This window comes from Pyrenophora tritici-repentis, chromosome 1, assembly GCF_003171515.1.
Source record: "Pyrenophora tritici-repentis strain M4 chromosome 1, whole genome shotgun sequence".
In the NCBI taxonomy this organism is placed as follows: Eukaryota; Fungi; Ascomycota; class Dothideomycetes; order Pleosporales; family Pleosporaceae; genus Pyrenophora; species Pyrenophora tritici-repentis.
Window position 1 is genome coordinate 9,134,937 of NC_089390.1, and position 14,696 is coordinate 9,149,632.

The 14,696-nt window shown below is 52.7% G+C and overlaps 7 protein-coding genes across 7 annotated transcripts; 2 read left to right on the top strand and 5 right to left on the bottom strand.

The window, feature by feature from the left end:
* Positions 1 to 552: 552 nt before the first annotated feature.
* On the bottom strand, positions 553 to 4,257 carry PtrM4_035370 (Herpes-BLLF1 domain containing protein; the record flags this gene model as incomplete). The annotated part of the gene is made up of 2 exons (XM_066104114.1): positions 553 to 3,597; positions 3,784 to 4,257. The coding sequence occupies 2 exons, from the start codon at positions 4,255 to 4,257 to the stop codon at positions 553 to 555; spliced, it is 3,519 nt and encodes a 1,172-aa protein (XP_065966316.1).
* A 1,661-nt stretch (positions 4,258 to 5,918) lies between these two features.
* Positions 5,919 to 7,505, bottom strand: PtrM4_035380 (Met-10 domain containing protein; the record flags this gene model as incomplete). The annotated part of the gene is made up of 1 exon (XM_001939354.1): positions 5,919 to 7,505. One exon carries the CDS (start codon positions 7,503 to 7,505, stop codon positions 5,919 to 5,921), a length of 1,587 nt encoding a protein of 528 aa, XP_001939389.1.
* An 854-nt stretch (positions 7,506 to 8,359) lies between these two features.
* PtrM4_035390 (NUDIX domain containing protein) lies at positions 8,360 to 9,304 on the top strand (the record flags this gene model as incomplete). Its single annotated transcript, XM_001939355.1, has 1 exon — positions 8,360 to 9,304. The coding sequence occupies one exon, from the start codon at positions 8,360 to 8,362 to the stop codon at positions 9,302 to 9,304; it is 945 nt and encodes a 314-aa protein (XP_001939390.1).
* A 150-nt stretch (positions 9,305 to 9,454) lies between these two features.
* On the bottom strand, positions 9,455 to 9,943 carry PtrM4_035400 (RNA-pol-Rpb8 domain containing protein; the record flags this gene model as incomplete). The annotated part of the gene is made up of 2 exons (XM_001939356.2): positions 9,455 to 9,563; positions 9,612 to 9,943. The coding sequence occupies 2 exons, from the start codon at positions 9,941 to 9,943 to the stop codon at positions 9,455 to 9,457; spliced, it is 441 nt and encodes a 146-aa protein (XP_001939391.1).
* A 55-nt stretch (positions 9,944 to 9,998) lies between these two features.
* PtrM4_035410 (uncharacterized protein) lies at positions 9,999 to 10,305 on the bottom strand (the record flags this gene model as incomplete). Its single annotated transcript, XM_066104115.1, has 2 exons — positions 9,999 to 10,135; positions 10,182 to 10,305. The coding sequence occupies 2 exons, from the start codon at positions 10,303 to 10,305 to the stop codon at positions 9,999 to 10,001; spliced, it is 261 nt and encodes an 86-aa protein (XP_065966317.1).
* A 167-nt stretch (positions 10,306 to 10,472) lies between these two features.
* Positions 10,473 to 12,826, top strand: PtrM4_035420 (uncharacterized protein; the record flags this gene model as incomplete). The annotated part of the gene is made up of 2 exons (XM_066104116.1): positions 10,473 to 11,197; positions 11,242 to 12,826. 2 exons carry the CDS (start codon positions 10,473 to 10,475, stop codon positions 12,824 to 12,826), a joined length of 2,310 nt encoding a protein of 769 aa, XP_065966318.1.
* Positions 12,827 to 13,072: 246 nt separating this feature from the next.
* Positions 13,073 to 14,241, bottom strand: PtrM4_035430 (ECM4, glutathione S-transferase; the record flags this gene model as incomplete). The annotated part of the gene is made up of 3 exons (XM_066104117.1): positions 13,073 to 13,490; positions 13,592 to 14,162; positions 14,238 to 14,241. 3 exons carry the CDS (start codon positions 14,239 to 14,241, stop codon positions 13,073 to 13,075), a joined length of 993 nt encoding a protein of 330 aa, XP_065966319.1.
* Positions 14,242 to 14,696: the final 455 nt, after the last annotated feature.

Below are 14,696 nucleotides of genomic sequence, written 5' to 3' on the forward strand. Positions count from 1 at the left end.
AGCATACACACGGATTTACACATACCCCTATGTACACTCTCTGTAGGTTCAGCAAGTATACATCACACACATATCCTCAATGTCAAGTATTTGTTCAAACAATCATTTGCATTACTACCATATCTCCTTTCCTTCTCATGCATAATCCTCAATCCAGCAGAGTATAGCAACTCTGCACCACACGCACATATCTATCATCCCCCGGGGTCCCCGACACCAATCGACGGAAGGACCTCACCCAGCGCCAAACAAATGCAAGTATGCCATCGACACTCATGTCGAGCGAAGCCCCCAATGCAAGTAAATTTTCTTGTTCCAAATGTGAAGAAAGATATGAAGAGATAGAAAGAGATGTAACACCCGCTAAAACGCAGCAAAAAAGGATAAGATCAGGAAGAGAAAAACAAGAACCGAAATGGAGAAGATGTTGTACATGCCGTAAACCACGGGCTTGGATTAAAAAAAAAGAAGAAAAGAAAAGAAAAAGAAAGGGGAAAGAAAGGGGAAAGAAAGGGAAAAGGCGAGGTAGCACACACCAAACTCGAACAAAAATCACTCAACCTCACTCAACCACCGCCTAATCCCCTCCTTCAACGAAGAATCATTTTCAGTCTTTGCTTCACCCACACCGGGCTTCTTCTTCTCCTCACCGCCTTCTTTACCCCCAGCACCACCATGGCGACCCCCCCTCTCAGCCGTAACGTCCCTAACCACCACCTCCAACGCCTCAAAAAGCACACTCTTGCAATCCACATGCGGCACCTCAACATGAGGCACGGCATCTGAATCAGCTCTCGTATCACGACGACCGCGACGGCTACTAGACCGCGAGGAATGTGCAGAGTTGACACGAGTGACTTCACCAGATTGCGCGAGGACGCGATCTACGCCGTCGATGAGTGTAGCATCAAAGTCCATGATTTGCTCTGTGATGAACTTTTCCGCAAGATGCACTTCGCTCATCATGGGGACGACGGCGCTGGAGGTGTAAGGGTTACCGTATTGAGAGCGACCTGGGGGCATGCCGGGAAGACCGGGTGTCATGGCCGAGTGTTGGTATGTGGGTGTTGGGATGAGTTTGACGAGGCGACGTAGGCTGATGCGTTTGATGGAGAAGTTGCTGGTGTCGGCGATGAGGGCCGAGCAGACGTCGATCCAGCGTTCGCAGGGACCAGAGTCCATGTTTGGTGTCGTTGCTGCACTTAGAGGGGTAGGTTCGGCGCTCATGGCACGCTTGATGTCGCGTTCCAGTTCGCGGTAGGGTTTGATGGCTTGTACGGCGAAATCAGGGTGGAACGCACTTAACCATCCAGCCACGTTGACAGGCTGGTCTGGCTCACAGTGTGGCATCGACAGAACGGAAGACTCGCCATAACTGGAGCCTGGCTGACTGGAAGCTGACCCAAAGCCGCCTAGTAATGGCGACTGAAGAGGCGAGTCAAAGTCAGGCAGTGGGATATCGACATCGATAACACCGTCCTTTTCATTAACTGACAGTTTCAAGGGCGCCCCAAACGTCTTTTGACGCTCGGGAATCGGTCTTGCAGCTGAAGCCGGTACACCAGGACATCCACCATTAGCGTAGCTATCAGGCGAGGCGTTGTCGGCCGATGTGTCCGGCGGAAGCGGAGAGTCGATGACATCGCTTTCAAAAACCCTATCCATAGAAAGTTCTTGTACCATCAACTCAAGTGTCGACCGCGGCCGCTCTTGCCCACGATACCCCACCCCGTCATCTGTAGTCTGAAAATATTCACTCTGATCGGTAGAGGACGAACGTCGGCCACCACTCCAAAAGTTCATGAAACCGCTCCATCGGCTTGTGTTACTGGAGTCATTACTCGCGACACTAGTCTGTCCTGTGCCACTTCTTTGCAAGGTACTGATCAAGTTGGAAGATGCCAGACTGTCACTGCTCTCAGGCCGCGTGTCAGTTGCAGGGCCAAAAGACTTTGTCCGGGGAAAGGTAAAGTGAGCAACAGGTACTGTTTCCTGGGGTGTGACTGTGGAGGTTGTAACGGTGCTGCCAGCTGTAACTGGCACTTCAGACATGGCCGGAATCAACAAGCTGGTGCGGATTGAATGTGCCGAAGATCGCCGAGAGTGTCCAAAAGGTCGTGGAGGTTCTGGAGTTTCAATTAGAGCGGACTCGGAGCGCTCATGTGCGATCTGCGCAGGTGGGTGGTGCATGCTCTGTGTCTTTGGGGGCTGTAGCAAGATGTTGGACATGCTTGATTTCCCTCTGGGTCCCTTCCGGTTAATCTGACGACGGAGCGATTGCTGCCTTGATGGCGGCATATTGGTGGGAGGTGACTGAGAATAGGCACGAAGAGAAGTCGATGTGCCCGGACGCGCATAGCTGGTGTCGTTCGGGACAGGCGCATTAGGTGGCATAAAGGCAGCAAGCAGGAAGATGAGCCTTCGTGCAGCCATCTTGTCCGGAGACACAATGACAGTGCGGTTGGGAATAGTCAGGTTCTCCCCAGCCGTCGCCTTCTGTTGCTCCCGATGGCGCTTGCGATGCCACCTGGGACCGAGTAGGTTCAACCACTCAGTGTGGTTTCCAAGAAAGGCCGTCAACAGGTTGAAGAAGAAGAAGTTCTGCTCCCGTCGACCTGCCCACCGTCCAAGCCATCGAGCCTCCTCGCGCCACACGCCCCATTTGCCCTGACCCGTCATCACACGAGGAATCCTCATGCCACTCACAACACGTGTCCCAGTCAACTCCACCGCGGTTTGAATCTCCTTGTCCATCATGAGTGCGTTGGGCTGTAGCCTTAAAGCTTTGCGTGGGTATTTGAGGGGGGCATCTCGGAGGTTGGTTCGTGAGGACTGGTTCCGCTGGTGATGCGCTATGGGTGTAGACATGCCTTCGGGCGATCTTGGCGACTTGAACTGGGCCAGAATACGCTCCTGAACGACTTGTTGGAGACTTGTGAGAGCTCGCATAATGACGTCCCAGTGCTGTCCAACCACATCTACCCGATCGTCCACATCGCTGCTCAGAGAAGCCGAAAGAAGTGAGTCGACACCTAAATTTGAATCGATAAAAGCCCATCCCGCACGTCGATCAGAATCCAGAGAGGAAGGAAGCGAGTCCTGTCCAGGCGCAGATGTGGAGAGATGTGCCGGGGTTCTCAGATTTGTGCCCCGGGATGACGGTCTTAGAGTTGGCGATGTGTGTGATATCGGCAAGTGAAGAATAATGGTAATGGCGTACATGGGGCTCTTTCGTACGCTCGAAGGGTAGGGCGGCTTGGTGGCTCCCATCTTGGTGTTTGTTGTTGGAAAGGGAAAGCCATTGCCCTTGGGGAGCGAACTCTGCGGGGTAGGTGTTCGGTCGTCGTGTTCCTCTTCTGGTACAGTTACAGAAAACATGCGGGTGATGAAGATGGTCCGCCGCTTCGGCTCCTTGGGTATGCTCTCGCTGGAATTGCTGTGGGGGAGTTCGGTTGGCAAGTTCGAGGGTGTGAATGACTTGGCGAGATGGCTTCTCCGGCGAAGACCCTCGGCACGACCCAGGGAGTTTGTGGCATCCTGTACACTTGTGCTGAGCATTGAAGGCTCTGGCTTGGTGTCGAGCGGCACAATGTGGATCTTATTTGAGTTACCCCGATAGTTCATGGCCAAATTACCGAACATGCAGTCGAGACAGATGTTGGCGAGATCAGACGACTCCTTGGCCTTTGCCTGGGCTTTGGCCTGGACTTGTGCATGCTCGTCAATGTTCGGCATGGACGAGATGGAGCTGCCGCGGGTGCGTATGCGCGTGAAAGCGCCTACAGTAGGTGAGCGCGGTGGAGCAGTGGGCTCCGTGGCCAGCGAAGATCTACGGGCATGAAGGCTCGCGCCCATGGACCCTGCAGTACTGGCACTGACACCACTGGCATTACCCCCGCCAAAAGGTCGCGCGCGTGTGTTCGGACTGGTAGGTGGTTCGGCGCGAGGTGGGGCCGGCTTCGAGTCGAACAGGATCGCCTTGGGCATGGCCGGAGTCTCATCCTGGGCGATGATGATGCGGCAGTCGCGGGGGAACTCGAGGTCGATTTCAGGCAGTGGCCCATCATGACCACTACCCGGCGTCAGAGGGGCGCCATGGAGGGGATACGGCTGGCCTTCAGGGTGGAAGAGCGTGTTGGTCTCTGGATAGAGCAGGTGGCGCGTGTGCGAGTCCTCGGTGGCGGAATCGAGCACCGTGGCCGTGTTGGAGTGCGACGCGTTTGCGCCTTTGCGGCTGCTGAAGAGGTGTCCGATCATCTGGCAGGCGCCTCCATACAGGCGCGCTCGGGGCTTAGTAGAGGGCGAGGAAGCCGTGGTTGTTTTGGTGGGCTCGAACAGAACAACCTTGTTGAAAACCCATGACAGCCGGTCAAGCAAGTCGACTGCTCAAGAGATGGGGTGTTGGCGGGGTACTAAGGCTCCTCGAGGGGCGGAGGCCGGATTTGTCGGGGGGAGAGGGTGAATGGCGCGCGTCACACGACGGTCGAGGCAGCAGTCGCGGGGCAGTAGGTGCGTGCGTGCGCGCTTCACAACAAGGGGCCTGATGGTTTGAACGCCTGATGGTTTGAACGTGAGCGGGGCACTGCAGGACTGGGAGCTGCTTGTGTTTAGCTTTGGGGTCCATCGTACTCAGAAGCAAAGAGAGGCGGTGAAGGCCTGGTCCGTGCCCGTACCACTATTGGTCCGGAGCACAGAAAGCGCGTCTTCAGTCCGCCATTAGCGACCAAGATACCCCAGACCATCATGCACGACTTTCAAAACGGTCCTTAGCTCAACATGATGCTCCAAACCCGTCTCTGGTGCATACTCTGGTTTTTGCTTGCTGTACTACACATGTACAATGAGCTTTACCCGCCTCTGCTTGCGAGATAAGCAGTCCCAGTTTTTTTTTTAGTTTTTCTCACTATCCTGGCTGAGTGGCATGTTATCAGTTGATAGACATGCCTAGTATCGGATGCCAATTGCTAGAGGCCCAGAAATAGTGAGGCGTTTGTTTACAAGGAACATGGTTGATGGCAAACTCCATCCCCACGATCAAACGACCGCTTATCACACTCCGTCCCTATCCGAATAGAACCTCTTCACCTTGTGATTTGAGAATCTGATACACCGCCTATTGTGATGCTGTCGTTTTCTCTCTCACCTCTCCAGACGTGGTGCCATCGAGGTTGACAAGTACCCGTTTCAGGCCGCCAGTCACTGTAGTCTGTTTGATCGACATGCATGTCTTGTTTTGCGAGGGACGTCGTTGGTTCCAATCGGACACAGAGGGAAGTCCCTCCTGTGTGCATCCGTGGGATGATACGCAGCCGCGGAAGTAGGCAGGCGACGGCCAAGTGATGATATCAACTGCACTCGTATTCAGCGGCCGAAAATGACAGCACCATTCCATGCAACACTGCCATCGGTGAGTCACTTTTCCGCCCCTGCTACATGTATACATCAGGTTTCTATAAAGCCAAGACGTAGACGTTATTTCCATGTATACTCCACGTCTTAACTCCCCAGGGTGGGATAAGTTCATAACCGAGTGCCCATCACTTCCAAGTTGTGCTATTTAGCTACCATCTTGATGTAAAGCATTTATCCGCACTCCTACCAACACTAAATTAGAACACCCACAATGATATTTGCCCTCTGAAACCGCCAGGGTCTCACATACTATGTACCCCAGATCTGACTGCATTCTGCCTGAAGACATTGTCTACACCTTGGCACTTCTTCAGCTCGCGGCTGAAGGCTAAAACCAACATCTCTTGGAATCAATCACTACACCATCTCCACCCCAACTTGGCCAAGCACAAATACAGGCTAAAGACGCAAGACATCAAGGCGTGATCGGAGAAAAATGCAAAGCTAACCAAGATACCCACACATGACGCTAACGGTGGAGCATCGCTACCCGATTGATACAACCACTACTCCAAGTTCTCCACATGTACATCGAAAACAAGATGGCAGACAGCAGGTGCATACATCTTCACTACCTCAACGTGCTCCACGACTGCCCTCTTCTGTTTCCCCTTGCCCACCTTGTCCTTGTGCTCATCCACTAATTTCTGGAACTCAATTCCTATCTCCTGGCTCCTGGCCCCCATTAGACTCGCTTTGACGTTCTCATGCACATGGATCCACCCTCCAAGCTCCTGATCCAGCATAGCAGCAGCAGTTGTCCAAGAAAGCGTCGAAGTCGGTAGCAATCCAAGGTTAACGTGATGAATAGGTAGTTTATCCTCAGTGCCTATTGCCGCATAGTCTTGTTCAGCGGTCTCATTGTTCTTTTGAAAGACTACAAAGTCGATATCCTCCAGAGTAGGGCCAAGAGACGCTGGGCTCTCATCCTCCCTGATGATCCGGCATGTCCAGCCATTCATCTTTGTGCCTCGTCGTAGGCCTTCAACAGACCAGGGGTTGAGCTCCCAGCATAGGACTCGTTTTACCCCATTCAATCCACTCTTTCTGTACGAGAAGGCGAAGTATCCAATGCCGGCGTAAAGGTCCACGGCCGCGGATGGTTCACTGACTGAAGGCAACTCCAAAATACGTGTTTTCTCGCGAATGTTGCCGCGGCTGAACATGGTGTATACAGGCGCCCACGTCTGCCAGATGCCGTTTTGCTTCGTGGTTACCCATAGAGCTTCCTCAAAGTCAGCTGCAGTGGGAGATGCCATCGTCTCTTTAGTGGGTGCCGGGCCGAAGTCTCCAAATATCGGAGTGAGGTTGACAGGACTACGAAGGATGTTTTCCTCACCCTGTGCTGTCGTTTGAAGTGGAATGGGTGCGTTGATGGCGACATGTGTTGCCCCCACTGACTCTGCAATGCGCTGCCACATTGGTTGTATCAAGGATGAGTCTAATGCATAGGCGGAGAGAAGCTTCGTCCATGTCTCAGAAGAGAATGCATTGTGCGGAAGTAGAAGCATAGGTTTGTAAAGCGAATATCCGTCCGGGAAGTCACCGACGAGCATTTCAGGTGTAAGTTCCACGGAAGCTAGTATTCCTTCTGGTAGTCTCGAGAGCGCCTCATTCATAGCTCTTTGGACTGGAGTTCTCAGTATTGGTGTTGACGAAGGGCTTGGAACCGGCATTTGGTACGAGAATGTGATGTCTTGGGCAAGGTGGCGCAAAGCGAGATTGTCAAGTACGCTGGTTTGGAATTTTTCGGTGGTTATTTCGTCTACCGGACAAGAGATCATGGTCGCCATGCGCATACGTTGCTCTTCTGTGTCTTCATGGTTTTGGGGTTGCGTGTCCATGGTGGAAGGATCGACATACTCTCCGCGAGCAACATCGAACTTTAACTGAGGAAACTCGGGAATGGGATTTTGATCTCCCGATGTGTCTGGTGTTGGAGGTAGGTTTGTTACCCTCGGATTGCCGTCTTTGGGTTCTGGAGTGATCTTGCTGCTCTTGTCAAGCTGGCCGGTATTTTCAAGAGCTGATTTTACAGTCTTCACGTGCTGTTTGGGTACCAGGAGCACAACTGTCGCATGGGCGTCTTCCATGTCGATGTTGCTTAGAGATCCGACCCTGAAAATAAGTTTTGGTGTACACAGGAGAAGATGGAAGAGTTTCAGCTATAATTCTGGAGGCTGTTGTTGGCGCGCGAAGTAGCTTATCGGAAGGTAAGTTGAGATTTGTGGAATTTTCCGGTTCCGTTTAAAGTTCGGCTATACTCGGAGGTAGGTGAAAATGAAGTACTGTAGGAGCAAGAAGTTGGTGTTGCTTCTGTATTGATAAGAAATAGAAGCGGCTGAAGCGCTGTGATGAACCTAATGTCGCCTTGCTAGCCCAAGGCGACCAGCACCCGCACCGGGAACACTACCCGGTCCTGTTCTCAATCGTGGTCTGCTCTGTCGCCAATAGATATCGTCCTACCACGCCACACTGCAAGGAACAAGGCTTCTGGACATGGACTTTTAAATGCAGTACGAGTAGTACGCGGCTCTATGGACCCGACCCAAGACCGATCTAGACTATACTGGCACATGGAATCGGCGCTTCCTATATGATAATCTCCATGGCATATTGTACTTGTGCAATAATCACAGCTGTGTTGCAAATGTGTAGCAGAAAGAGTGGTATTCAGCAAAAGCAGCCTCTTATCCACGTTTACTCGGCGCAAAAGTCGATGCAGGAGGTAGTCACACATTCACAGGGGAAATGCTGGAATCCCGGATAACAAGCTCGGAGGCTTCGTCTTACTTTGCGGCACCGGGGAATTCCATGCCCCGCCCCCGCCATTCTCCCATAGGTCGGCGGGCGACCGCAGCTAGCATCAGCTCCACTCGATGCCAAACTTCAGCACCGCCATCGGCTCTCTTTCCATAACTCAATCGGCCCTGCAAATCCATCAAACATGCCTCTCACCAATCTGGACCTCGTCAATCAATGCGATAGCTTCCCGTACGCAGACGTCAACTCGGAATCCTATCTCGCCTCCATCAACACCTACTACCAATTGCGTGTCTCAGGCCACAACTATGCGCTGGGCTACATGTTGCCCTCGGTCGTCGAGGTCTTCCGTGGCGTACCCAACTGGGAGGTAGATGATGATGCACGCATTCTATACCTCACAGGCGGTAGCAACGCAGACGAACGGTCCAAGGTGGTAGAGACGACGCTGCTGGCTATGCGGGAGACGGGCCACTTCAAGGTGCTGGACAAGTGGCGCGCAGAGCTTTATGCTGTTTATGGAAAGGACAAGGAACTGCTCTTCAATGTAGAGCGGAGTGCCAGTGCGCTGTTTGGTGTCGTCACCTATGGCGTGCACTTGACGGCTTTTACAAGAAAGAATGGGGAACTCAAGGTCTGGACACCGAGACGCGCCAAGACAAAGCAGACATATGGGGGCATGCTGGACAATGCTGTAGCTGGTGGTATTGCGTCGGGCGAATCCCCTTTCGAGAGCCTAGTAAGAGAGTGTGGGGAAGAGGCTTCGCTACCGGAGGAGCTGGTAAGGCCGAACGCAAAGGCATGTGGCACAGTCACGTACTGGTACATTCGCGATGAGAGGGCGGGTGGAGAGACCAACTTGATGCAGCCAGAGGTTCAATATATTTACGATCTCGAACTTCCAGAAGGCACTATCCCAAAGCCCGGCGACGACGAGGTCGACGAGTTCTACTTGTGGTCTGTCGAGGAGGTGCAGGAGGCTATGAGGAAGGGAGAGTTCAAGCCGAACTGCGCGCTGGTCGTGCTGGACTTCCTTGTCCGACACGGCATCCTGACGACAGAGAACGAACGGGACTATATCGAAATAGTGAGCCGATTGCACAGGAAGCTAGAGTTTCCTACACTATAAACTAGATCTGGGTGGAGCTAAGAACTCCTTTGGGTATCCAGACGCCGTGCCCAACTTTTAGACCAGATGATACCAATACCACCACATATGCTTCCTTAACGCCCGATTATGCTTGCTTGCTTCTTCCAGTTGTGTGCGACAAGCTTGGAACTACGCATGCTTGATCAACATGTAAATGTCGTCAATCTTCAGCCCGCTGAGCTTCCGGTGCGGGCCCTCCATGTACAGCAACAGGCCGCCGAAACTAGCATAGTATTTTCTGTTGCCCGTCAGCAACTGCGCAGTGTCAATTTCCAATTCAACTCACATGGTGTCACCATCGCCGCCTTCCATACGGTAGTTCTTGCCGTAGCAAACGTAGTCGTACATATCCGCTAGTGTCGTGACACCCTGCTTGCCCACATTCCTCCACATGGTGTCGTTTTCGCCTTTTGCGCTACCGTCCAGCGCCAACGTTGTAGCCAGCACCAAGTTGAGTGAGGCGCCCGTCGATACAGGGAATAGCTCGTGGTTGATGTCGAGAGTCATGGTAATTTGGTTGTCGGTCGAGGTACCGTAGATGCGCGATACGCGGTCGTACTTTTCATTGTTGATCGAGGTAATATTGAACGTCTCTTCGAAGACTTGAGCGTCGGCCATGGTGAGAGATGCGCGCGGTAAAGCGTCGGACTCTTGCCAATTTGCAGGTTTTTGGCTAGAATTCGACGGCGGTGATGACGTGCAAATCGGGCGGCAGCGGGGCGCGTACTGCAACAGCTTTCGTAGAGGTCCAAAAAGAGCGTGGGCAGAGGCAGAAAGAAAGTCGTCGGAGGGGTGAAAGAAAGCTTGCGTCTAGGAACGGTCAGAGCGGCCGCATGTCTTGGCGCCATCTACGTACCTCCGCCGCCCTCGCCGCGTCGCGGTACGCCCGGGCTAATGTCGCTGCTCGACAACTGTCCCGTAATTCTCTCCCTCTGCGCCAGTCTCTCAGCTTGATACATGCCAACTGTCGTGCCTTCCATTCCCGTGATCAGCTTCCTATTCGGGCTCGTCGGGGGACTTACTGCGCCCAGGCATCCATCCGCCCCTGGACCCCTTCTCTTTTCTTCCTGACGTTTCCTATATGAATTACGAGCGGCACTTGATGACTCTCTTACACTTTCACGATTTCGACTTCCTCTTACCCGAGATGCCGGACTTCATGTCTAGCCGCGAAGCGAGCCCTACGGCTTGCGACTCCATCGACAAGTCGAAGCCCAAAGCCGCCACAAGCCAGAACAGCCTGCTCTTGAAGTTGCCCGAAGACATTTTCAAGTGTGTCATGGATTATCTGAACAGGGACAATGCCTGGGTCCTCAAGCGCGTGTGCAAGGGCATGGCCAATAATGTGACTGTGAACCAGCTACTATACAGATATCCCCTACAGCTGCACGATGTGCGTGAAATTAGGATGAGCGACTGGAGGTATAAGAGTAGCGGTATGCTACGCTGGACGAGCTTCATGGAGAGCATCAATGACAGCAACAGGCGACTCGTGCAGAAGTTGGCCATGTCGCATTGGGCGAGCATAGCCGACTTCAAGTGGATAGAAGAAAATCTACCCTGCCTTACGAGCCTGGACATATCCGCCATCAAGGACTTTGTGTGGACTCCAGAAGAGACTTGGACATGGAAGATGATGGCCGAGGCCTGTCCCAAGCTCTTCGCACGCTTAGATGAACTCGAAGTCGCCAACTGGGCCGATTACACTGCCCATTCTCGCGTAGAATACCACTATTCGTACAACGATTACCGGTTCAGGCAAAACTTTAGGATAAGCAGGCGCCGGGATGGTGCCTCGGTCGCGAGCGCCATCTTCCCCCTGTGTACGCGCTTGAAGACGCTTGCGATACGCGAGCGGTACTCGGGATTTCAGTGAGTAAATTTCCCCCAAATGCTACTTCTGCTGATTGTTTGAGCACTTGGAACGAATGGGAGGTGCATCAGCGCGTGTGCTGCCTCGTGGATGGCGTGCAAAAGTTCTGTCCCGAGAGTATGACCAAGCTCCGAATCCACGACTATGCCCCATACCGATCTCTATTCTCCACCGACGCTACCGACTGGTCCCGCATCAAGGAGGTTGAGATTGGCCTATACTCTTGGATGGAGGATCGCCGCGATAGGGATGTCATCGGCCCCATTCCATATCGCATAACCCAAGGACACCACCATCGCGAGGAAGAGGAGGCATTTGATGACAAGACGTTTGACGGCTGTGGCCGTGACCACATGAGTCTAGGGAACCACGTTGTACAGGGCGTCGGGGCCTCGTTCGAGGATTTGCTTCAGAGCCTTCACCACATCTCGAAGAAGTATCCAAACATCAACATGAAACCCATCCACAGTCTTCGCAACATCACACTTCACCCATTTCACTTGGTCAATGTCACCACACGCCGTCATCACTTCGGCCAAAACGCCCTGCAAAACACTCAACAAACATTAAGCGACCCCACTTCCAAGCCCGAAGTACAAGCGTCCTTGCGCTGGCTGGCCCAGAAGTGTGACTGGAAGCCGATATTCGTCTGGGACAGCATGATGTGCGACGTGTTTCCTACCAACCTCGAGCAGACCCGGACCTTCCTACCCAAGGCTGACGTCTTGACCCGCATCCAGAACATGGTATCAACTTTACGAACACTGCAAATACCCATCCGCATCTGCATAGGCGACCGCGCAAACAGTTCTCCCCCATCCGGTCTCGACGGTTGCCTCTTCTTTGGCGACTCCAAAGGCCACGTTGGCGAGGGCGAAGACAAGCGCGAAGTCCTCCTCCCAACCCAAGCCGTCTTCAGCCTCACACCCATCGCCTCCATGATCGACGAACTGACTATTCACTACCCTCCAGAAGTCCCCGGCGTCTCGGGCTTCCTCCGCAGCGCCAAACGCCCCACGCCCGGCGAGCAAACCCTCATGCAACGTGAACTCGTGGGCTGGCGCCGCTTCTGGGCCCGCTACGCCTCGCAGTTTACAAACCTCAAGAAACTAAGTGTAAATGTGCCCAAGGTCATTTACGAAGACTGGGGCAAGGGGGAAATGGCTACTCTACTGAAAGATCAGCGCTGGCAGATGCTCGAAGTGGAAGAACAGCAAGAACAAACTTTCTTCGGTAATTACTTCCCTTTCGGCAATGTGAGTTCGGCACGTTACCGCTTCCCGCGTAGTCGTAACAGGGCGAAATTCGTTCAACGCGTCTTCTTCCGTCTGGACAACGAACCCTTGGATCTGGGTGTTCCTCACCCCGGTCTCAGTCCGCTGCAGCTCGAGGAGAGGGAGATTTCAGACGAGGAGATTGCGTACAAGGAGGATGATGCTGAGGGGGGTGCGACAACTCATCGGTTCTGGGTCAAGAAGGAGGACCCGAAGGATGGCGCTGACGCGAAGAGGAAGAGAGAGGATGGTGAGGCCGTGAACGGGGAGACTCTGGCGGAGGAATACGAGGCCAAGAGGCAGCGACTGCACAGTGAGGTTAGGGCTGAGCTGGCGGAGTGGATCGGAGCTTGAAGCTCGGGTCATATGGGAACGTGTATTTGCATCGAGGCTTAGGTTCAACGGGCACCCCTAGCATCTGCATATGAGTTCTTTTCTCTTCTAATGGAGCTGTGTAATATTAACAGAATTTCACTTTTCAGAGAGGAAAAGATGGTAATTAATGTCATGAGAAAATGTATTGCGTGTCTCTACTGGAGTTGCAATCAAGTTGTCATGTGTAACTTATTCAACAAATCACTCAACTATCAAAGTCACCCCTCACTTCTTCTCCACCGCCGCCTTAACACTAGCAACCTCCTCTTCCTTTTCCAAGATATTCGGTACCGGCCCTAACGGCGTAATCGCAAACTGATTAATCTGCCCGTGACTCTTGGTATAATGTTTCTTGATATGTTCGAAATTCGTCGTATCCTTAAAGGCGGGATAATCCCAGTACAAATGCCTCATCCACTTGTGGATATGCGGGTACCCACTGCGTATATCGCGGATGTTGCACTTGAAATGCTGGACATACACAGGGTCGAAGCGGATGGCTGTGGTGTAGAGGCGGATATCTGCTTCTGTGACGTGAGGGCTGGAGAGCAGGTAGGGTGTGCTCGATATGGCCAGTTCGGCTTCTATGCGGTCGAGGGATTCGAAGAGTGTCGTTACTGCTTTTTCATAGGCTTCTTGGGTGCTATACTTTGTTAGTTTTGTCTTCCTCGCATGCCATCCCAGCCACGCCAGCATCCAACAAGAAAGTAGATAGAAAAGTATGAAGGAAGAAGGGATACATACGTAGCAAAACCCGACTTATAAACTCCATTATTAACCCCCTCATAAACCCACCCATTCATCTCCTCAATCCGCTCCTTCAACTCTTCAGGCAACAAAACAACCCCCCTGTACTTCTCCTCAACCAACCCGTCAAACGCCGTATACATCATCCTAATAATCTCCGCACTCTCATTACTCACAATACGTTTAGTCTTCTTATCGTACAGCGTAGGCACCGTGAATCTACCCTCGTAATCCGGGTTCTGTTCAAAGTAAATGTCGCGCAGGTGTGTGTAGTCCGGGTGTAGAGGGTCGGGTGTTGTGTTTCCGGAAATCGTCTCTGAGGCGGGGGCGAAATGCCAGCCTTTTTCTTGCATGTGCCAGTGGACGCTGGTGTAGGAGATTAGGTCCTCTAGGCCTTTTAGTTGGCGCACGATTAGTGTGCGGTGGGCCCAGGGGGCAGGCGTAGGAGACGTAGAGGTGGTAGCGGTTTGGTTCGGCGGGGAACTCGGCGGAGGGATCGGGCGAGATCCAGTTGCGGAAGACGGAGGTTGAGCGTTTGAATTCGCCGGATTTGTCGTTGGGGGTTTACCTGTGTGGGGTGTTAGGTTGGAAGTGAGGAGTGGTGGTGGTGGTGAAGGTTCATGTCCGTCTTTTTCTTATATACACATTTCCCATGACAATGAGTGTTTGGTGCTCAACTTACCCAATCGAGAATCGACCGCCCCTTATTATCTTTCTCAGGTGCCTTATCCATGGCTGCTAACTTGCTCAATACAGAGAATTGCTGTGTTTGTTGTTGTTGTCGTCCAAGTATTCTCGCTGTCGTCGCAGGTAAAATCTTATAATTCACTCGTAATCGCAAAGCACGGGGGAAGAACATGGAACAACACTCCTCAAAACCTGCAGGCGACTTGAAGAACCTATATAGCTGTCATTGACAACTGCGCAACTATGCCGGATCCGACAACGTCATCGCTTCGTCTGGGACGGCATGGTTCCGATTTGGTGGGGCGGACGTTCCGATGGCGGGAGGGGGAAGTTTACTCAGCATTGCGCGAGCTTGACTAAACCGTTTGGCGTGACGAAAAACGCTTCAAAATGAATGACAAAGCTTGGAAAAGAA